This window comes from Sycon ciliatum, chromosome 2, assembly GCF_964019385.1.
Source record: "Sycon ciliatum chromosome 2, ocSycCili1.1, whole genome shotgun sequence".
In the NCBI taxonomy this organism is placed as follows: domain Eukaryota; kingdom Metazoa; phylum Porifera; class Calcarea; order Leucosolenida; family Sycettidae; genus Sycon; species Sycon ciliatum.
The window spans coordinates 36395505-36418530 of record NC_088644.1 but is presented as its reverse complement, the minus strand read 5'-3'; the positions used below and the strand labels follow the sequence as shown (position 1 = coordinate 36418530).

The window sequence follows — 23026 nt, the reverse complement described above, 5'->3', positions numbered from 1 at the left end:
ACACGTATTCGTGTATTCGTGTATTATGGGTATTGTGCGAGTTCGCGGCCGTTGAACCTGTATCGCTTATGTCGCGTAGGAACATGCTGGGCCCTGCAAAGTCAAGAGAATTCGTAGGGATAAACTTTAAAGGGAAGGTGATATGCTGGCTAATCAAGTCAGTGACCAACGGTTGTTCCCAAGAACCATCCGAAATACGCAGGCACTTGATTGGCACGCACACACACACACACGCACGCACACACACGCACCATGTACACACAGAAAACTCACAAACGCACTGTATGCAGTTAGCGATGGTACTCCAAACGCTCCTTTGTGGTGCATTTCCATTGCTAGCATTGGCATTAGTATTATGGACGCGAAATCGTGGTGAGTAGTTTCAAACTTTCATTGCATGTAGCGCCGAAATATCTCATACATATGAACACTTTGCCTAAACTCCAAGCCTCTCGAAAATGCCAGTCTGCTTCTCAGCAAGACACCGAGCCCTGACGCGGCTCTCTACAGCCTGTACAGGCAATACTCGCACGTGGAATACCTGGACGAGTTTTCCTCGGAATGTAAGTGCCAATTTGGTCTGGCAAGCCGATTGAAGTTCCCCAGAAAGCCCTCGAGAGTACCTATCGACCCCATGCACGTTCAACCACTGATAGCCCTAGGCATAGGAGCAGTGCAGTAGCTAGTAGTAGTAGTAGTAGTAGTAGTAGTAGTAGTAGTAGTAGTAGTAGTAGTAGTAGTAGTAGTAGTAGTAGTAGTAGTAGTAGTAGTAGTAGTAGTAGTAGTAGTAGTAGTAGTAGTAGTAAGTGGTAGTGCAAACTCCAGTTTGATCTGTTGGCGTGTTTGCACTTTGCACGTACATGTACATGTACATGTTCTGCGATTGCCCGTATAAGAGACATGTTGATGTACAATGCTGGCAACTGAAATCCGACCCCCTGGCCGGCGCAGGGGGTCGGATTTCAGTTGCCAGCACTGTATAATTATGTAGTTGGAACTGTTCTACTACGTTTGGTTAAGTTATCCTTGGCTGTTTCTCTTGCCTGTACCTCCATAGTGCGTCCGCCCTTTTGTATTGTTCACTGGAAGAAGCAATTTCTCTCACTGGAACTTCCACTAAACCACTTGTGCTAATTGTCATGCGTTGATCAGATTTCTTTCTTGAACCACATTCCAACTTTACTGCGTAACTGAGTCTGGATGGCACTCAAAAAATTAATGTGAATGTTGTGTTGTAGTTTCTACTCATACTCGTGATTTGTTTCTAGCGTGTGGAGATGAAATATCTTTTGTCTGCTGTGCGGTATTCTCATACATGCGCAGCTGACGATCATGTGTCTGGGCACGTCTCTTGAATTCGTGTTGTAAGAAAGAGCCATGAGTGTTTGTGTTTGTGTGTGTGTGTGTGTGTGTATGTGTGTGTATGTGTGCGTGTGTGTGTGTAGTATGGGTGTGTATGTGTGCGCGTGCGTGTGTGTGTGTGTGTGTGTGTGTGTGTGTGTGTGTGTGTGTGTGTGTGTGTGTGTGTGTGTATGCTCTCCGTTAGCCTCATCGATAGGACAATGTCCCGGAAAGACAGGGGTGCTGGGGCCGCTCCTGAATATGATAATATGTGAGCATCACCGACTGAACATCACGAGCAAAGACACGTTCCTTCTCTCTTTCTCTCTCTCTTTCTCTCTCTCCGAGGCTCTCTCTCTCTCCCTCTCTCTCAGGCGCCACCAATGCCACAGAAGCTTGAGCAGTTAAGGTGAAGACTCAAGGTTTATATTTCCCATGAGAGTGAGGAATAATGATTTTAATCTGAGGAAAGTACTCGGGAAAGGGACCAAAACAGCCTTGTCAAGTATAATAAACAGTTTTCACAGAATTATGCAATACCTATTGGAAGGCTTCTTGTAATAGGAAAATAGCATTGATCATTCTTGCGAGTCATTCATATTTTCAGAGAGTAGATTGGGCATGGCTGCTAGCCAAACGCCAATAGCTCCTCATGGGCCGTGCCGGGCGATGGGTCAGGGAAGTATCTACATTGTATGAGCTGTCCAATGGAGTATCTACATGTGTAGTTAGCTTGATTCTCTGTAGTCGCTTTGGGGACTTGAAGTCACATCTTCATCACTCAGTCCTCCTGTAGATGTTGTTGGCTCATCACTTCCACGGGGGCAAGCTCCATCCAAGGCATTCTGCAACTCATTATGCAGGTCGCCGGCTGTTAGGCACAGTGCCTTCAATGTACCATAGTTATATGCAACCAGGTAGCTGCGGTACTCTGCAAAGTTATCCTCTGTAACCTCCTGGAATCACAACACAAACAAGAAATGTGGGTCCATTGTTATTAGGCATCATGCCTGTTTGGATTTCCACTATAAATAAAGTATACAACAACAACAACAACAACAACAACAACAACAACAACAACAACAACAACAACAACAACAACAACAACAACAACAACAACAACAACAACAACAACAACAACAACAACAACAACAACAACAACAACAACAACAACAACAACAACAACAACAACAACAACAACAACAACAACAACAACAACAACAACAACAACAACAACAACAACAACAACAACAACAACAACAACAACAACAACAACAACAACAACAACAACAACAACAACAACAACAACAACAACAACAACAACAACAACAACAACAACAACAAATATCTCTTATTGGCGATGGTGCCATTGTGGGAATAAAGAATAAGAATAAATAAAAAACAACAACCACAACAAATGCAAGACAATGTATCAGTACGAAGGTCTCAATGACGGTCATTGAGGCCTTCGTTCTGATATAAAATGGTCACTGACCGTTTTATTGATATAGAACATTCAGTCCACATTTATGCTGATTTCATATCTGAATAAGCAAAGTGCGTCGCTGAAGAGTTCGACTAATTGGACATTTATTTGCTACTGTTACAGCAGCGGTAATGCTCAGTACAAAACTGTATATAGATCCGCCATGAGTGCATTGGTATGGTGCACTGGTACCGTAGTGTGAGTATAATATTATTTGAACAAGAATTGAAAGTAAATATGACCAGTTCTCGCAAACTCCAAGGAAATTGTTCTCACGAATCCTTCATGATTTTAAAAGTAACATTGATCAGTTTCAAAAGTGCAGGTGGTATACGTGAACTCTTTCACGTGTCGTCAGATATGCTTTATCTATACCATGGTGAATGCATATTTCTTTGATCTCTCTGTACCTTCCTGGAGTGAGCCATAAGATTGAAATGCATGCTTGGTATTATTGTTAATGAAGTATTCTATACTTGCACTCACCATTACAGGCGGCCATTCTTCGTCATCCTCGAACGCACCATCCCCAGATGGGTCAGAGCAAACGTCTCTCTTTCTGAAGAGGTCTTGCAGCTCTACACCCGCCAGTACCTCAGTCTGCAGCATGAATACAAAGTACAATAGTTGGAAACTGGAAGTGTGTTCCACATTCAAACAATCATGATAGAGAGATACAGACAATGAAAGGGAGATAGAAACGGAGACAGCTAGAGAGAGGGGGGGGGGAGAGAGAAAGAGAAGAAACTGGCAATGCTGCAAAGCAATAGAAGTAACCGGAAAAGCAGACAAAAGAGTTCACACTGAGCTTTGGACTAGTCTAACTAGAATTCCAGTTTGTTGAATTCAAGGGACAGTGTCACAAGGAGGCAAATAATCAGCGTTTTCCGCTGCTGCGGCAAATAGGCAACGCAGGGAAATATTTCCCTATCGGTCACACTGCACTTGCGTGCTGATGGCAGCTGCAGCGATGGCAGCTGCAGTGGAATTCACGAATAGATGGAGCACCCAACGGCAACAGAGTAAAAATACATGCCTGTCATAGTTTATCCGTACAGTCACAGGTCAACACAGTTTCAGCATAGCTCCTGGGACTTACCAGGTTACGTAGCAAGCGGCTATGATATGCCGTCTCATTGAGCAAGCGGCCAATATCAGGCAGAAAGCTGTTCTCCTCCGTTCTGTTTATGACTAACTCGTACTCCATCATGTAGTGGAGGAATCCAGCGCGGTGGAAATTGTCCAGAACTCCAGCAATATAGCCAAGTCTCTCCTGCCAGCCGGGCAGGTCCTTCAAAACAGGGACAAAATACAAGAGCGGAGAGAAAATTATTTGATTTTTGCTCCCTCTATATTATTTGAATGGACAATACCAAGCACACAGAAGTGCCCAACATCAAGGCAGTGAATAGAGTAGGAAGGGTGCAGCGTCAGAGATTAGAAAAGAGATAGGAAGCAGATATCGATCACTGTACGCATGAACACATGGCCAATGGCCTTTAGCTAGGTACATGTATATGGAGTACATTGTATCTGGTCCGTTCACCTTCACTGGTGAGGAAATCCATCTGCAGCTTGGAAACTTACTACTTACTGGTTATGGCCCAAACCAGGCGAGTGTGTGGTGTGAAAACCGGTGCACCAGCCAAGGATAATAGTCATAGTATACGTTATGTTATGTACTGAAGTACAGTCATGAATAGTGAATACCCTTGTACTCATTCTCCCGACATTGGGTTATGACGTACGCATCACTAGTGCGTCGAAGCACACTGTAAACGTCTACAAATAAAAGCCTCTGAAAAATGACTACGCAATCTCCGGACAGCTAGCTATTTCGACCGTGTTAGGTATCGTCAGCGGAGATCAGAGTTACTGGCCGAACCGATCGCGATGAAGTCTAATGAACAGCAAGGCACTTTAAAAAAAATTAAACTGGCTCAAAGCCTCTAAGTCATAGTGCTCTAACTTCGATAGACACAGCTAGCTTTGCAAATGAATGTAGGAGTGCTGGCAAAACTATGGGTTGATTATAGTGCGTCGAACCACAGCCGGTAGGGCCTAATCCTTGTGGCAGACACTTTCCCAGCACTGTCCCAACTGTGTATCATTTCTTAACCTAATGATACTCGGTGTAGTTCTTACCTGGGTGTATTCCACACATGGAACAGAGTTATTACCCGGCCAGTCGCACTGCGCTGCCAAGTGGTTTGGGTACAATGAACGCTGCGCATACACAGGAAAATAGCAGCATCAGGCAATGAGAAGAATGCGACAAGAATCGGTGCGAACGCTGGCAGAGAGAATTTTGCGAAAGATTAGAGATTCACCCTCCTTTAAACGCTATGACACTAGAATTGGACTTTTCCATAGATTTGCATTTGCATACTGGTTACGGAAGTTCTTGTCTATTGTTCTTTCCCAGGTCTGCACCGTCAATTTCGATATGGACCCAAATACATGTAAAGCGATTAACCTCTGAAGGACCTAAAATACATGTGGTCGCCACTTACCCGCAAGTAATCGTCTTTGGATTGGCACACACTCTGCTTGAATTCGTCGATCTGGTCATACGTAGTGCCGACCTGAAGACATTGGTCTACGCCGTGGACAAGAGTGTCTACCGTTGCACTCACCGGGGATGGTGAATACTCTGGTTCTGGAACCGGGATGCTGTGAGCGTCAGTCAACAGAAAGATCCCGACAAATGCAACGTACAGGATTGTCGTTTGACAGGAAGTAGCTGTAGCAGCCATTGTCGCAATGTGGATGCTTTCAGAAGAAATCCAAAGGACTATTATGCTGGAAAGTCAAAATCGTTGTGCCATCTGACTGAAAGGTATCGGTCATTTTATAGTGCGAAGGAGTAGGAAGAAGGAGGCACTGGTGTCCGATTCCAAGAAATCAGTATTCCTCGCTACATGGTGACGCCGAACATCAACGGGTTTAACTTCCTCGGAAGAGCACAGGCGAGATGTCGGAAAGCTCTGACCAAGAATTTCCTTTGCGGGACTTCAAGGGGTTACTGATTAATCTGTTTCTTGAAACTTATGTGCGGTGAGCAGGTCAAATGGTGCGCTTGTTTTCAATCAAACTGGTGGAGAGTTCCTGAGGTTCATGTGATGTGTAGTTCGTTCAGACTTGCCCGGAGCAAACTAGCATGAACCAGATAAGTGGCCAGTCACAAACACACACCACTGGAATTGGCCAGTTCTGATGAAACGTCCAGTCTGCAATGCCAGTTGAGGCTAGAGTTCATCTGCTGGTTTGTTTCGCCCATATGTGGAATGAAGTCACGACGTGCAGCAGAGATTTGGATTGTCTGTAGTTGTGCCAATTTCTTATCAATCTGTGGAAAGTCATGGGCATAATAGACAACAGCCATGTACTTGAAAAAGTCAGGAAACTCGTGAATTTCAAGTGGAATGGAACACACCTCTCCAAAACAACCCCAGTCCGCCAGAAAGCAATTAGCTGATGTGTCACTGACGGGCTTATTGTGTTGTCTCTGTGGATAATGGATAGAAATGTGAGAACACACCATTCGACGGTTCTGCAGCCCAGAGGTCGCCCAGTGACCAGATGGGTAGACAACAATGTGAATGCTCTTTTCTTTTCAACATGTATCCTTTGCTAGCGGGGCAACCTTACATGCCTTCGACAGAATTCAATGAGAGTCGACGGTTTCAACACAGGCTTGAGCCAGATTTGATTTTCCATATAAGCTGCATGTACATGTATGATATGTACTTCAAGTACTGCATCCCAATCAATATTAGACGATTCTATCCACAACGTGAAATGCACCTTGACAGATGCTGTACAACATCCGGCGTGCATTGCTGCGGGAGTGTGTAACCATGACATAGCTAGCTAGCACAACTAGAAGTATTGTGTCGTACAAGCTGTACCGCATCGTTGATATACATGTGTTTGCAATTAACCTCGAACCCGCAACCCACAAAACGTCCTTGACTACACCACGCGACTCGATGCATTTATATAATAATCGTATGTACAGGTAAAACGCGTTCAAATCGTTGGTTTTTGATCACAGTGTAATTGCACGATCCAAAACCATTCATCTCTCCAACACCTTCAAAACCAAGGTCTTGCGCTGCAATTGTAATTACATTAGTCTCTAAATTTCCGGCCTTGGGGCTTCATCAGTGAGTTTTACAAGACCAAGACCATTGTTGTGCGGCTCCGTCTGCGGCTAACATCAGAGATGACCTAGTTCTGGGAACTCTTTCGCTGTTCCGGAACAGTGCAACAATCTTTCGCCCTCGCATTTGTTTGTCTGTTTAAAACCGTCGTTTGTAACGATACTTTGTTGATAGAGACTGCATACAGAGTATGCTTCTCGGGCCTCGATTGGTTCCGCATGCACGCATGTTGTGCTTCGTGCTAGCTATTGGTCTGATTTTCTTAATCCTTGTCGTGTTGGCAATTGTTGGCTGTCCCTTTCTCATGCGAATCTGTGGGCATTTATCCTTTGGAAATTGCTGGCATTGACGCGGAAATGCGATTAATAATAATAAACCCTTGTTCAGACATCTCCCGCATTAGGCGTGCAAACGCTGACCTTCATAGCTCAATGTCCCCACGGTCAGGGGAGCTCTGCTCTCCTCTTTCCTGCCATCCCAGTCTTGTACTGCTCTTGCCTGTAGCGTACGGTGTCTGGGTAGTGGGTTCCGCGATAGTGCGAATTAATTAAGGAGAACGACACATCGTGGACATGGCATATCATACAGTAAAATTAATTACAAATACATGTATTATTGTTTTTACCATTAACGTTCTGCTCGGGCTCCAACACTGTTAGATTTCCGTGTGGCGAAGGGCTTGAGACGGCTCCACGTTACGCATGAAACACACATGACCACATTTTTCAGGTTAAATGGAACATGTTAATGCAAGGTATATACTTGAACAAGTATAGAAAGATTGTGCTTTGCAACGGGTAAGACCTGCCCATTCTGTGGCACAATATTAGGTCTAAACTGTAAGGAGGCTCAGGCTCAGGCTCAGGTGTTTGTGCTGACTCTAGAGTGACAGCACAATCTTTCTTGATCTGGTGTCACGGATACAGATGCAACAATGGAGAAGTGCTGACGCCACGTGTCAGCGATTTATTCAGTACAACGCGACCTCATCAAGACTACTCTGTCAGTTATTTGCTCCACTGGTTGTCAATTCTCTACATCTGCAATCACCCCAGTGTACGGTGATCCGCCACCAGTATCACTTTCCAATAACCATCATGTAGACTGAACTTAAAACCCTAGCAACGATGGTGTCTTGCCATAAACAAGTCTCAAAAAGTCACGAATTTTCTTGTTAGCTGAGCACTTGATCAGCAAACACAAACAGCGCAGCAAAGCGAAGCCTGCTGATCAGATCAGGTGTTAACTCTCTACTGGATGAGGTTGATGGCGCGGTACCTCGATCAGTGGCAGGGATGTCGTATCGTCCGATGTCCCACTGCTTGAACCATCCAATGGTGTCACTGTACCGACTCACGATTGTCCAGGAATTGTCACTAACTTTGTTTCTTTTGGGAAGCACACACGAACCTCCCAGGCACGTGTAGGCCAAGGGTACTTGTCGTTCATCATCTGCTGTCAGATGATTCCTACGTGAAGACTAGTTTTCCCGTCAGCTACTGGCAGTGTCACGCCACATTCGAATGCTGTCGTTCAGGCATCCCAGAGTTTATGATACGTCGCTCGAACAGTTACTGTCCTCATGAAATGTGTCGATATTGCTCCAGAAGTCGGTGAAGGTGATATGTTGGGAAGACGAGTTTACTTCCAATTCCGTACTTTTGCTCCTACAAAGAACATTTCCAAACTTGACTTTGGATGCAGATTACAACGCAAAGCTCAAGTGGACACAATGCACTTCAGTTACGCAGAAAATATGGTTTTAAGTCATATTAATTAAAGTATGACTATCCACCCGATAAAGCCATCGTCACACATCGCGCACGTTTCGACATCATAGCCGGTCGCCGCAAATGTCAGCGAAAAGATTACTAATTCTATTTTCCTGCAAGGTGATGCTGTCAGGGACGTACATGTACATGTACCTGTTATTGCCGATATACCGCATCAACCTTTAGCAAGCTCTAGTCAGCTGACTCAATCCAGTGAAATGCTTAATTAACTACTCGTACATCAGTAGAATGAATGTCAGACGCACCAGGCATTTGACGTCCACCAGCCTGGACTACCCAAGGCTAAGGAGCTTGTGATGTGTCGTCTGTGGCTCCACTCGCGCGAGAAGGATGAACAGCGGAAGATCTTGTGCAGCCATTGTGTATACGAGCCAGCACTATCGGGTACCTTATGGGGTATATTTTGCACGAGATTATCATTATAGCATGAGCGGATACCTGTGTCACTAATAGCTACTTGCTATTTCCTACTTGGGCTATATTGCTAGTCCATGGCCGACATGTAATGGGGAGGCGTGTACAGATCATGGTTATAAACATCTTACTGTGGAAGCTTTGACAGAACATCGATGCGGGTTATATAAGGGTGCGTTTTAACTTTCGCTCTACCATACTTCTCCTGAGGACTTGAAGGTGTATGCCTTTTCGACCTGGGGCTCTGTCTTCTACTGTGAGTATCACTATAATTATTGATGTTCGTAATTGTTTCCTCTCTTCTGTACGTTGTTCGTGTTAGGTGTAGCGATGGGAGCTCCAACATTCGCATGCCAACGGTCAGAGTCTGTTGCACTCCAGCCAGGATTGCAAAGGTTTACTCAGCATAGTTTCGTAGAAGAGTTAGACCTAGATGTAAATAATGTTCTACCAACGACTTGGATATATTGATGGTTCGTCTTTACTTCTTTCATCTGTTACGCAATGCCCAATGCTGGTTTCATTCTTAAAATTCGTTCAGTAGGGTGAAGTATCTTCAAGTACGATCAGTACACTCATTCTGAGCTACACGTACACATCAAACAACTTTGGAAGTGATTGTTTGTTCGCAATGTGGAGTAAATGTAATGTAAATAATTAAATTCTTGAATAGGCAACACATTAGTATACCATTCCGTTACAGGCTAGTAGAATGGACTCGTGTGAACTCCTTCTTGAACAAGACTTACCGGCGACAGAGCAACGACCAGAATCAGCTTCGTACAAGCCTGGTATTGTCGATTGCAGTCATATGCTAGCGATGGGCTGTGTGATTTGATCGTGAAACCACAATTCATAGCCAGAACTATATTTCATGCAATGGATCATTTTGTTGTCTTGCCCTTGGGTACACGTTCAGCAGTCAATGCGTTACTGCCATTGCCCAGGGGGCTATGGATAGGAGCAGATTGTGCACGTGCAAACATACCAGCCTCAGGTCAGCAGTGCCAGTAGACCGACCACATGAGCCGGAAATCCTGCTCGCTGGGAGCATCGCTGACACCGGTGACCTGTCATAGATCTGCGGAGCGCCTGCGAACTTGTCCACTGTACAAGACCCAGCTCTACAAGTAAGGAAACCCTCCCTGATTATTGACATCCGCCGATCGACAGCATAGCGGAATTTGGGGTCCAATCTGCAGGCTGCTGTGCGAAGCTTTGTGTTGAGAATCGCCCGTGGCTTGTCTGCGTGCATGGTCATGTCATGTTAGGTTTAAAACTCCCCTGCTGCTGGACCTTGGCAGTGCTACCTTTGGCTTTGCGACGCTCAGCGCGATATGCATGACCATGCAGTTCTCACGAACCACCAACTAACTTTGTGTCCTTTTCCAGTAGAAAATAGGTGACTACTTCTGTTATTCTACTCACACTCCCAGGGATTCCAGCGTCGCTGTGTCAAGATGAGCTGGCTGCGGGCAGGGAAAACCTAGCACGTGGCGCGTTTATGACGCAAGAGTGACCGTCCGGAATGTGTTATGTAGCAAAGTGCTCAGTCAAAATTAAATTTTAATTTCAACCACAAATTTTCGCTGCCATGGGTTAGAGAAGATGATAGTGCACATCACCCTCAACAAACTGAGGATCCTTTACTGGCTTTAGTGGGTGACTGTACTAGCTAGAGTGGATGGCTAGTATCTGCAATCATTTCCAAGTGTCCAAGTGAGTAGTTATCTGGCATGGTTTACTGGGGACCTTCACCTGCACTGCATTGGTCATTGTTACAGTGAGCAGTCTGAACTGGAACTCGGGTGACGAGACACTGAAGAACCATTCGCACGTGGCCTTTGCACCGTAGAAGGTCGCCCGACCTGCGAATTTCTCTTGAATCCCCTTTCAAGTACTAACTCTGTATAGAAGCACGTGTAATGGTAATAGTGCTAATAGTATCGCCTTGCCAGACTTCTGAGTTTGCACCCCATGCCGCCCATGCTCGTGGCAATACTTGTATACTCCACTACAGGCATTTGTTTGTGCCATGAAAATGGCGTGAGCCTCTCTCACGACTGCATCATGCATTTCCACGCGTGAACCTATATCTAGGTATCTGCACCTTGTCCGAGGGGTTGGGTATAAAAGGAAACCAGTAAATACAGAATTCAGGCGAACATTATCCGAACACTTCTCAGCGACACCATCACCACCACCCTCTAGTAGCCTTTGTACAATTGCCTCGTTCCAATCTTCTTTGAGAATGGCCTCGTGTGGTGTACTCCGAGACGCCTGCATCTTCTGCTTTCCTTGCGTATATTGCATTCTGCTGATGGCTGCTGTAGTTTGCAGCAAGCCAATAGCCAACCCGTGTAGTCAACTGGCACTGGCAAAAGACAGATCCGGTGAGAATCTTTGTCAAATAACGGGAAGAACGTACAGTCAAGTCGAGTGTTTCAAGGAGAGAGCCTGCAAGGCAAAAGACGATTACGGGAAGGTAAGTGTTGGGCCTTGGCCTGCTGTGTGAATGGCTCTCCCTTTTCGGCTCCCAGTTCCCACCATGGGCCTGAGCGGCGTCCAAACACCTTACAATGCCCAGGGGGACACACATCCTCTCCTGACTACTTTTCAACCCTTCCTATTATCATAATCAATAACTGGTGAACGTATTTTGTGGCTTTAGTTGTGACTTACATTTCAGCAAAGGGGATAATGCTTCTAACCTCCACGAATTATGCATTCTTGGCAAAGTCGAAAGAAAGGGGATGGAAGGTGGTGATCCATAACTGGTCGTGGCAACCGTGTCTTGCACACTATCCAACCTACAGCTTCCTCGCAACATTGCTCGATGGCATAACTTTAATGTCCTGCTCGGGATTACCTGATTTTCTTTCTCTCCAGGATGCCATGTATCTACGTGGTGCAGGCGGATACTTTTCGCTTGTGGAGCCTGGTCCCAACAGTACACCCTGTCGCATGTATGATCAGGTAGGTAGTGCGGGACATACTGAGTCCGAGTGTTTATAGAGGACCTTAAACTGTAAGGTAGGGTTTATCGGGTGTTAGCGGCCGTCGTGAATTCCCTTCGGGAACGGACACGATAATTTACTTTTTTTATTTTTTTTATACTGTAACATGCTGGATAGATTATCTGTAGTGAAAGGCTATCTCGTAAACCATAGTTACTGCATTTGGTGAGATCATAATAATGTGCCTCCTGTCCGAGTATACATCCATAGTTGGCTGTGTGTATCAACACAATTGTGCAGTGGGTGATTTGTGGATGTGACAACTTTTCTTACGTACGAGTAGAACAAACTAGATGTGGGCCTTAGATCCAGATAGCCTCAGCCTCTACTGTTCCGTTGCTCCAACACCACTAAATGATTCAAATTGTCTAGAACTGGAGAAGTTTATAAATGTTTTGGCTATAGAACAGAACAACACCTGCATGATGATTGTGAGAGCATGAAACTTGAAGTAGCAGCAAACAAGCCTTGATTGTCCTTGATATTCTGTTCCGTATTACGCTCTGCCTCCGCGGTGTTGAGCACGGTCAGCACACTGGGTGCATCCTCCTGTAAATAATTTGGCTACCACTTTGAACTATGGTACATGGTATTTCCCACCTGTCGTTTGTTGTTTTCCTTAGGGTGCGTGGAGCAAGAGACTAGGCTATGCTGTCGCAGTACTGGATAACATTCACCATGCTGATTATGTGGCTAAGGCGGTGAAGAACGAAGACATCATCATCGCTATGAACGCCAGCAGCAGAGAGACCTACTTTCTGGAGGAGTTTCAGTACCTGGCCAATCGGACTGAATTCATCAACAATCTACTGATCAAATTGGTAAGTCACAGATGGAAAAGTTGGGATTACCACTGTATCAATTCACAGGCCACTAAACGTTTGTGACCTGTGAACTATTCAGAGTTGGTCACATCAACCAGAGGGAAATTATGATGTTCTGTCCTTCGGAAACGGCATGGTTCAAAGCAGGGAGTAGTACAATACCCATAATGGTATTGTACTACTCCCTGGTTCAAAATCAGGTTCAGAAGCATGTTCGAACTTTGTATTTATAATACCAGGAATGAGACGATCGACTATAGTTCATCCGTGACAATCGTGTCAGGAACTTTCAGTATGTACATGTACTGCCCTTTCTGTCCACAAGGAGATGCACTGGGAATGTTGTCACCATCAGAACATTGATATCGTCTTTACCTAAGTCCTTTACTGTATGTATTTTTGGCTGCAGACAACAGTACTACCCGATGTGACGAGACAGAACCTTGTTGGCGAGCGGGATGTTTGTCTAAACACCACTTCAGAAGAGGACTGGCCTCCGCCCATGGTAATTTTGTTTATTGTTTAAGGGATTCCCCAAAGGCTTTCGCCTGTCGAGGGGGTTTCCAAACTTTCAATAATACCAAATCTGTAAAAGAAGTGATGAGCAATAGGTAAGCAAAGAAAGAGAAAAAGGCATAGTCTAGAGCAGAGCTCTGCGCTTGAACACATTATTGTACTTCAGTAAGTGTACAGAACTGGGATAATAAAATGATGAAAGGTGTACCAGAGATAAGCTTCTAAAGAAAACGCAATACTATTTCGCTACATATTCAACGGAATTCCGCAGTACGTATCAGTAGTTGACTTTTAATTTTAAAAAAAGACCTGTAAAAGGGTGAAGTATGTTGTCACTGCAAGGCTATGTACAAACATGTTTGGTCCTTGGGTCGTGAATATTGCTTTGTGATTGGTAACAGCAGTGGAGTACATAACCCGTACTCTTGCTAACAGAGTGTGTACATGTATATATCAGTATAACTAGAAAATGCCTTATTTATCCATATTCAAACTCAGGATAGCCCAAATCATTAATTTTTGCCTTTGCTAGTACATGTATCAGTACCGGTACATGTAAGGGAATCACTACATGTACATGTATGTTGTTAAAAATTCTCCCCATTTATTGTGCCCGGTCTTCCTCTTTATCACTCCGAATTTATTTTAATTTTCAATTCGATTTGTGCCTTTCCTGTTCATTCTGCGATGATTTGTTGACAGGAGGATACGGATAGTGATGCTGAGTACCTCTACTATCTATCCGTGTATAACTACGGTGCGCTGGATTCATTATGCTACACGCTCCAAGTCCTACATGACGTCATTCAGCTTGCATTGAGCGACGGAGTTATGTGCAAGCTTCCCCCAACTGGCCCCGCTACGTCAGCACCGCTGCAAGGACATGGGGAAGAGCTGATCCCGGACGGCGGGACGAGTGCATAAAGTCACCCAATGCCAGAAGCGCCCATGGATTTATGTGTACTACCAAGACCAGGAATCATGGTGATTGAAAAGTATGCCACTAATCAAGAACAGACTACTATAATAATAATAATAATAATAATGACAGTTCGCATTTCACTCATTGCATGAGGTCAACGCATCTGTTAACAAGTTCGAGCCAAGTAGCTCTATCAGAAGCAGACTACTATAATTATAATTATTTCTATCCTTATGCGAATCGTCACAAGACTTCGCTTGAAAGTACGAGTTTGAGTTATAAGAAAAGTATAATTATGCCCTCGTATTCTTCGTTGAATTATGTCTCGTTTGGAAACAGTGTACTATGTGAATTGTGGACACGAACGCTCCATTTGCATGCACATTGAACCGTCATTCAGTTAATTTCATTGAGTTGTTTACGGTCTTTGTGTCTCATACCCTTCTTGTGAGAGCCTGAATACTTTCAAGTATAACTTACTAACATGCTGATAATGATGTCTGGGAAAATGTTCTTGATATAAACTCATCAATTAATTCAAATGTCTGTGTAGCCCTGGTATTATGCAGCGTCCAAGTAGGAGAAGTTTATCGGTTTTCTGAAACGTTCTTACATGTATTACACAGTGGACCTAAAAGTCCATGTTCTCTGTAGTTCGAATTGCACGGCACAAGTGTAGGCTACTCGGGATCTGTCAAGGATTTTGAATCTTTATTGACTTCTTCTTCCTGAATTTACTGGACGAGCAGTGTGCCTCGAAAGCGGATTTGCTTCGCACATTTACAGCAGCACTAGAAGGGCTTGGACTGCTCATAAATAATTTTATATTAGAAGTACACTGGTATCGAGAGAGGTAGCTAACTGGTACAAGAAGTATGAGCCATGTAGCTGAGAAAAGTCAATATGAAGTATTAAACTAGACAAATGTGCTAGTTTGTACATCGACTTCAAATAAAAACAAACCATGGAAACAATAACCCATACAGCAGGCACATAACATTTTAATAATTATATATATAGACATGAGGTCGAATGAATAAGTGAATCCGACTGTTGCATTCAATGCGGTTGAGAAAGCGAGAGGCATTGCTGAATGTTTGTGTCCATATTAATGATAAAGCTGCACTTGTGTAAACATGGAGAATATAATCCTGGACACTGGTAATATGCTGCTATAGAAAGACAGGAGGATTAAAATGGAAGTGGATTGCGGTCTCCTTCCTGCGGCAATGCATTACATTTCCAATCCTCTAAGATTAAATATATTTCTTGCAGCGGATATGTTCTGCTGCTCCATAAATCATCGTGGGGAAAACATATTCATGGAAATAGACCGGAGAATAGCGAAATACACTGGTGTTTGTTCTTCGGGATGGTGTGGAGTGCAGTATAAATATTATCATCTAGACTTGAAGCTATATTGTTGAAATAGAGATTCTTTGCTAGCGAACACAAGCTGCTTTGGGCTGAAACATGCATACTTCAACTCGCATTAGGCCATTTATTAAATCAATATATAAATAAATACGACCACTATAAATTATTATACTTTCTGGGGCTAGTTGCTGGTGACGGGCGTTTCAGTGGCGCCGGTTTCAGCTGGTGCGCAGTGTGCATCCAATGCCAGTAGCATGGTGTCGTGCAGGGTTTTGTAGGTTCTGCATGAGCTGTACATCACACCGTAGTTATACTCCTTCAGTAGGTAGATGTACTCCTCTTTGCTCTCCGTTAGCTCCTGGACACAGCAGAGGAGAAAACAAAACACAGGTAGTTCAGTAAAGAGCGGAAAGCAGTTAAATTTGAGGTGTGACTGTTAGCCCACAATATAATTGGACAGTTACATGTAGTCTCTGTAAGCCATGATAGCCATCAGTGCTCAAAAGGACTGGGCTCAATATCACATGTACTTAACTGGCTATGGTTCACATCATCTGCTTCAAGGTACATGTATGGCTGTACTGGTATCCACACTGAAGAGCATTGAAAGGAGCATACCTGTCTACTTTGTGCAGATGTGTGTTGTTAAGAATATCTTGTTTTCAAGTACGTTGCAGTGTTCTGACGTTCAGTATCTTTTTGAATTGCTCTTGAGACATTACATATTCACCAATTTGTACTGAACAAGACGGTCAGTGTGTGTGCACAGTCAGTGTCTCATGCAGGGAGTATTGCGATTCTTCTCCCTGGTCGCATGCACCTTCAAAGAGTGCATGCGTGAAACGAATACGATCAATGATGCTCTCACATGCCCGGATAATGCTATTACTCACCCGTGGTACTGGCCACTGATCTTCGGGATGCTGGGGTCTCTCGTCATGAACAATCGTGTCCACGTTCACGCCCTCTGAGGCAGACACCTGCATGCCGACATAAAGAAATAATACAACGATAATAGGACTCTTTCATTCCGATAATATGGCCAGAGGGAAGAGAGAGAGAGAGAGAGAGAGAGAGAGAGAGAGAGAGAGAGAGAGAGAGAGAGAGAGAGAGAGAGAGAGAGAGAGAGAGAGAGAGAGAGAGGGCATCCATTTTCAATTTCTGTTTTTAAAAAGTAGTTGACATCATGGCTGGCAACGTGGAAATATGGTGGTTTTGCAGAGTACGTGTGCAGCAAGGCGAAGGCAGAAATATGTGGGTTACTCAGGGAGCATTTGCGGGCGATAATCATGCATCCCTGGAGAGTAATCGTGCTTACCAAAGTGCTGAGCATATGGTTCACAACAGCAGTGCGGTTTGCGATTTCTTCCAACAGGTATGGGAACACGTTGCTTGCAGCAGGGTTGACGATCTTCTCCAGCTTCAGTGTTTCTTCCAGGTGGCCCAGGTTCTTCTCATCAGCCATAACAGCCACGATATTACCCAGCTGGGTCTGCCATGTATCCTGAATAGTAGTCAATATACAACAAGAATACCATGAGTACTAGCACCCGAAATCTCCCCAGTATCATACATTCATCTAACGTACAGGATGGTCGGGGAAGGCATTAATTATTGTTTCACCCACATCGCGCTCTCAACCGAAGAGTACGCTTTCACAACAATCTTCAAACGCTTTGAGTTTGAAGTAAGGAATTCGATGCTGGTAGTGACAGCTGTATTTGATCATCGTATTGTGTAATATGTAAAGGTAATGCTTACACACGTACATGTACATGACAACAATGACATTGTATTTGCACGGCATAATGTAGTTCAATGTTGGTTGCGATTGCAATCACTCGCCACCACATTCTCTCAACAGACTGTGAGCCGCCCTATGGTATCATCTCTTTTCTGAACAGAACAGTGTTCATGTAGAATCCTAGATTAGTAACTACGGTCACCTAGTATGCATTGTAAGCCAATAATCAGCCTAGCTTGATAGAGGCCTGGAATATCCGACTGTCAACGTCTCATGATGCACCTACTAACTTCCTAGGTGTCACACAGCTGTGTTGGCTCCAGTCTAAGACTCTTACCTGTTGTTCGAAGCGACGTGGCAGACTGTTGTCACCAGGCAGCGTGATCGATATGTAGCCGTGGGTCTGCAGTGGAACGAGGTACACCACGATCAGAGATGTCGCAGTTAGCTATTGTAGTATTGAACTGAAGATACCAGTGGCTTTTTTAATAAAAAATAGGAAAGAATGATTTGGTCCTTTAACGTATAATGCTAAGCACACATACCAGACCTTACTCCAATGGATATCGTTCCAAATCGTACAACTGCCACCACGGAGCAGATAAAAAAACTAAAGTAAAGTTACAGTTGGTTTAGTGGCTCACCTTGCTGTAGTGCTTCTTCGTGTTGCAGACCAACTCCATGGACAGGAAGACTTGGCTGTAGGTATGTCCGGTCAGCGAACACAGCGGGTTGGACGTGCCTGCTGCTGGCACTTGCGCAGCTAGCTCAGCGTTCGCGTGATGAGGTAGTACGGTGGGATACGTCAGTGAGGTGGACACGTTTCTAACGTTACTGCTAACACTGCTGTTGCTGGTGGTATACTGCGGCAAGGGGCTAGCTTGTACTGCCTCTAGTACGACACACAGGCAAGTGAATGCCTGGATAACTGACAAACATGTCGGAAACGTATTTTTTGAAGCCATTTCACTAGAGGATTCTTGGAAAAACTGAGTACTGTTCTTCTAAGATCGTTCTTCACCGCTTGAGTTTCTTCAAGTGCTAGCTGAGGATTGCCAATTTGCTCTGTGACTTTCATCGAGCTTCTCTTGCCTTTTTATACATCTTTGCGCTAGAATACAACCCCACCAGGGTAGTTGCAAGCTGCAACGATATCCATTTATCAGTAACATGTTCGCCCTTCACCTTACACCATGGGGCGAGGTGGCGTGCGCTGGAGGTAATGTAGCCGAAGATAACCTTGAAACTGATTCACACATTGCGTGTGGCACTTTCAAGGACATCAAGGAAAGGCGCCTTTCAATTATCGACGACATTAGTGTGAGATAAAAAACTGTCCCCGGACTTGCGATAGTTTTTGAACTGAAGACCATTCTCACGCATCATTCCTGCGTTCAATTTTACTATAACTGAGTACAGGTGTATAATATGTTGGACCGCTGTGTTTCAGGTGAAATGGTCATGTGTTTGATGCAGAGGGGGCAGCTATGATGGGGGCAGTTATGGGGCCAGTGTCTCCGAAATGGTACAATCAGGTGCTTCAACGTTGGACCACCGAAGTCTGCATTGCATGTGTGATCTCCAACTCACGGTCCTGGAGAACTCGATGTCTACGGCGGAATGCAATGCGTGCGCGCACATCACGGACGCTTAGCACGTCATTTCCGTGCAGCTGGCCTGCAGACGAGTAGGTCCATGAGTCGGTGGTGGAGCTGCAATGCAGATCGTAAGCAACCCCAGATTCCCAGTGACCCGGACTTGACTGTACTATTCGGCACGGAGGCAGATGGCGAAAAGCTCCGAGGCACCTCAAACCTCAATGCACATTTGGATTGTTAATATACAAAAATGAATGCTATGTGGACCATGTGCACCTGAAATCAAGGTCGATTCATTTTGCATCCAGCATGAAATCCCGCCATTGGTATTGGCAGTTTGGCCACACGATGTTGAGGTTCTAGTAGAGTTGCTGAGTTAGCTACAACCTACTGCCAGCACTTGGGACGAATACTGGCACCGTAGTACTACAACCAATTACACTGGACAGCAGTACACTTGGCCTTGTACATGTACGCACATTTCCTAGATCTATTCTATTTGGCTAATCGTGAGGTATGTCCACAGTTGACCGACATTCACGCAAGTCAGTATTCCCTCCAAGGGCTGACCTTGTGTCAATTGTGTAGCCAGGATATGCCCAGGACTACAACATCCCAAACAGCCTGAACTACACGTAAATATATCAACACCCAGTTTACACGAGTCACAGAAAACCACGCGTTTTGATAGTCGTAACTTAAAGTCAACACCCGGTTTATACAGGTACATAGGAGATTGAGTAAAAGTACAATCATACACGTACACGTACACGTACAAGCATACGATCAGTGCAGGTGTGCCTGATTTTCAGCACCAGTGCAGTATTAACCTCCTGCCGACTTGTGTGAAGTGTTAGCGAAATGAGAGCGAAATGCGAGGCGCCGATTTTTCTGATAACTTTCAAGTTACAACTGTGATAATGCTTATGCAGGTCAGTGACATTTCGTCCTTCCGCTTGCCGAGCTTTCCTTCTATGTGGTGTTTTTGTTCATCATGCATGTTCCAGTGCTCAAGTGTTACTAGTAATTGATGCTCCCAGTCGCTTTTGACAGTTTCCTGTACAGTGCAGCCATAGAAAATGTAGATCCGAAGGTCGCCGGGTTCCGAAGGATTACTGCATATTCTGGGGTTGAATAGAGCCAGATTGATCGCTCAGTGGATGCCCATGTTGCATGTGTCAGCCACCATACCACTGCTCTCGTTCACTCCGGATAAGCCCTATCTTGAGTGTACATCACTACAGTAGTATACCACGTGTACACTGTTAGCCAGTGTAGCCCTGATACTACTACTAGTGATAGTTCGCTCATCCATGTGCATCTGGCGAACATCGGGCCTGTACAATTATGTCCTTTACTTGATAATAGCTATTATCATGAATGACGGACAGTCGCGACATGCGCCTCGCAGACAGGCGTGTATCTGTACGCCCTGTAAACTGCAAAATCATGACGTACCATCCATTATTGCCCATTTGCGGATAACCTGACATTTCATTTGGAGATATAATGCCTGTGCCTGTGGTGGATGGATGGTGTGCTGTGCGATGGTGTGCTGTGATCTTTCGGCTTTCGGAAGTGGAACTTACAGCTGTGCTCGCAACGCTATTTTGCATTCCCCGCGTGCGCCGATATACATACCGTGCATGTGCAATATACATTTTTTATTATAGCTGATGCAGTGTGGGTAAAGGGGAGCGGTGAACGTCGGTTATCCTATACTCCCCTTGTGTTTGTGCTTCACTTCCTTGAAAAGGACGCCTCTTCCATGCACCACAATACGGATTGCTGCAGGGGTAAATGTCCTAGTAATAATGTGGAACTTTACAGGTGACTGGGAATCCAAATACACTTTCATGATTAGTGTGCTGGCGCCATGGCACAGAACTGGATTTCAAAAAAACAAACATATCGCCGTTGTTCCTGTGAAAGGATGGTCGCAGCGTTTGGAAACAGTCACGTCGAACCCTGGCATCTTCGCCTTCGTATTCATCTTCATGTGCCATCACTGCTCTCTTCTGTATTATCTTCGCCGTGGAGTTGAGACTTTTGGGGTGTTACTGGAGTTGCTCGACTCGACGCCACTGATGATCATCATGATGAGGATATGGTGATGGTTGTTTTATTTCTCAGATCCAAACGAGAGTTTCTTCCCAATGAAAAGGTAGCGAAGAGATGAGGTATAACGGAGGGAAGAGGTGTACATGTACATGTATGTGAAATGTGTGTACATGCACATGTCATTGTGTGGACTGCGTGACGAGGATCCATTACTTGATCTGGTGAACTGCATCGCTGGGATTTTGATGTCAGATCCCGATTTCCATGAGAGAACCTTCAAGTTACCCGCAAAAACGCAAGTATTCCAACTCTCTTCGGTCGCTGGAAAGCGTACCGTTTTTCATGTTCATTGCGATTGGGTAGCCAAGAGAATCTGCGTGAGACAAAAAAAGAGGCATTAAAGACTATAATAATGAGTATTCGGGTTCAGAAGGTGAAGACTAGACATCGGATGATGGTCGCTATATGAACAAATGTGTTGTTGCTGGCCCCGACGGCAGTGTACCTGAAGACCAATATTTGTGCCTCAAAAGGGAGTAGCTGTCGCTGTGCACAAGAGGTACAGGAAAGAAAAAAATAAGGAAAGAAAGAAAGAAATCCATAGTAACAACATGCTAGAGGATTGTACACGATGCTACAGTGCTGGCAACTGAAATCCGACACCCTAGGCGGCGCGGCGCGCTGCCCAGGGGGTCGGATTTCAGTTTCCAGCGCTGTAGTAACTGTTAGCAACACATAACCCATTTCCCAGGCTTTCTCATCTCTCACTGGTGAAACGATATTGACTTCATCAATCGCCTCTCATCTCAGCGCATTCCATAAAGCTAATTCTGCCGTGGCATATTGATCCCGCTTCAAGTTTACAATAGAAGCAGAAATCTGCATGGGAGTTCCGTGATACGGACTCCAACATTTGCAAATCGCGTGTACGGTCATTCCAAGTTCTTCAATCACTCCGGTATCACGATGCTAGAGAAAACCACGCTTCTCTTTCAATATTTGCTGGGAAGCTCGCATGGAAATGTCGACGGAAGTTTCCAATTCTGGCATACCCTGCGCTAGTGGTGCTCGGCGGAATGAAGATAGTCACATTCCGCTGCGCTGTGCATGTGGAAACTCTGTGTTTCAAAGAAAATTTTCATCTACTCTTTGATGGAAACTAGGAAAACGGCGGGGCGCAAGTTATGCGTTAGAATCCAGCAACTAAAGCAGGTTTTGAACAGTCAGACGTGCACAAGGTAGCACCAGACTGACAAGGAGTACTGAGACATTCCACGGCAAGGAAGTGAGCTTGAGCACTGCTCGATAGCGCCAACCAACGGCCTTCCAACTTGGAAGGTTCATGGATATTAGTGATAAACGGATTATTCCAAAGAGAGAAAGGTACACCCTTGTCAGTCTGGTGCTACCTTGTGCACGTCCGACTGTTCAAAACCTGCTTTAGTTGGCGGACTCTAACGCATAATTGGTGTCCCACCCGTGACCGTTTTCCTAGTTTCCATTTTAGTATGTTCCTTGACTCACCCTCTGAGTACTAACTACTTTGATTTGATCATGTTCACGTACATACATGTAACTGTCCCAATGCGTCATTATCTCCTGACAGATTCAGCATCATAGGACCGAGCCTCTTTATATACATGTAGATCCTTTAGAGATTGTGTTTCACACCCCACACGAGAAAGTTTCGTGGATGTAACATCATTGTGCAGAGAATGATCGTATGGCGTAGGAATCAACTTCGCTGGTTCGTCTGGTTCGCTGCGT

General features: G+C 44.8%; 3 protein-coding genes across 3 annotated transcripts; 1 reads left to right on the top strand and 2 right to left on the bottom strand.

Moving 5' to 3' along the window:
- Nucleotides 1-1725: 1725 nt before the first annotated feature.
- LOC135809878 (uncharacterized) lies at nucleotides 1726-5869 on the bottom strand. Its single transcript, XM_065323319.1, has 5 exons — nucleotides 5341-5869; nucleotides 4973-5053; nucleotides 3927-4118; nucleotides 3314-3427; nucleotides 1726-2297 (listed from the first exon to the last, which is right to left on the bottom strand). The coding sequence occupies exons 1-5, from the start codon at nucleotides 5581-5583 to the stop codon at nucleotides 2070-2072; spliced, it is 858 nt and encodes a 285-aa protein (XP_065179391.1). The 5' UTR covers nucleotides 5584-5869; the 3' UTR covers nucleotides 1726-2069.
- Nucleotides 5870-10176: 4307 nt separating this feature from the next.
- LOC135809876 (uncharacterized) lies at nucleotides 10177-15216 on the top strand. The gene is made up of 5 exons (XM_065323316.1): nucleotides 10177-11685; nucleotides 12090-12176; nucleotides 12841-13038; nucleotides 13451-13546; nucleotides 14260-15216. The coding sequence occupies exons 1-5, from the start codon at nucleotides 11452-11454 to the stop codon at nucleotides 14479-14481; spliced, it is 837 nt and encodes a 278-aa protein (XP_065179388.1). The 5' UTR covers nucleotides 10177-11451; the 3' UTR covers nucleotides 14482-15216.
- Nucleotides 15217-15295: 79 nt separating this feature from the next.
- Nucleotides 15296-18709, bottom strand: LOC135809877 (uncharacterized). The gene is made up of 5 exons (XM_065323317.1): nucleotides 18245-18709; nucleotides 17938-18003; nucleotides 17175-17360; nucleotides 16750-16836; nucleotides 15296-16214 (listed from the first exon to the last, which is right to left on the bottom strand). Exons 1-5 carry the CDS (start codon nucleotides 18563-18565, stop codon nucleotides 16038-16040), a joined length of 837 nt encoding a protein of 278 aa, XP_065179389.1. The 5' UTR covers nucleotides 18566-18709; the 3' UTR covers nucleotides 15296-16037.
- Between the last annotated feature and the right edge of the window lie 4317 nt (nucleotides 18710-23026).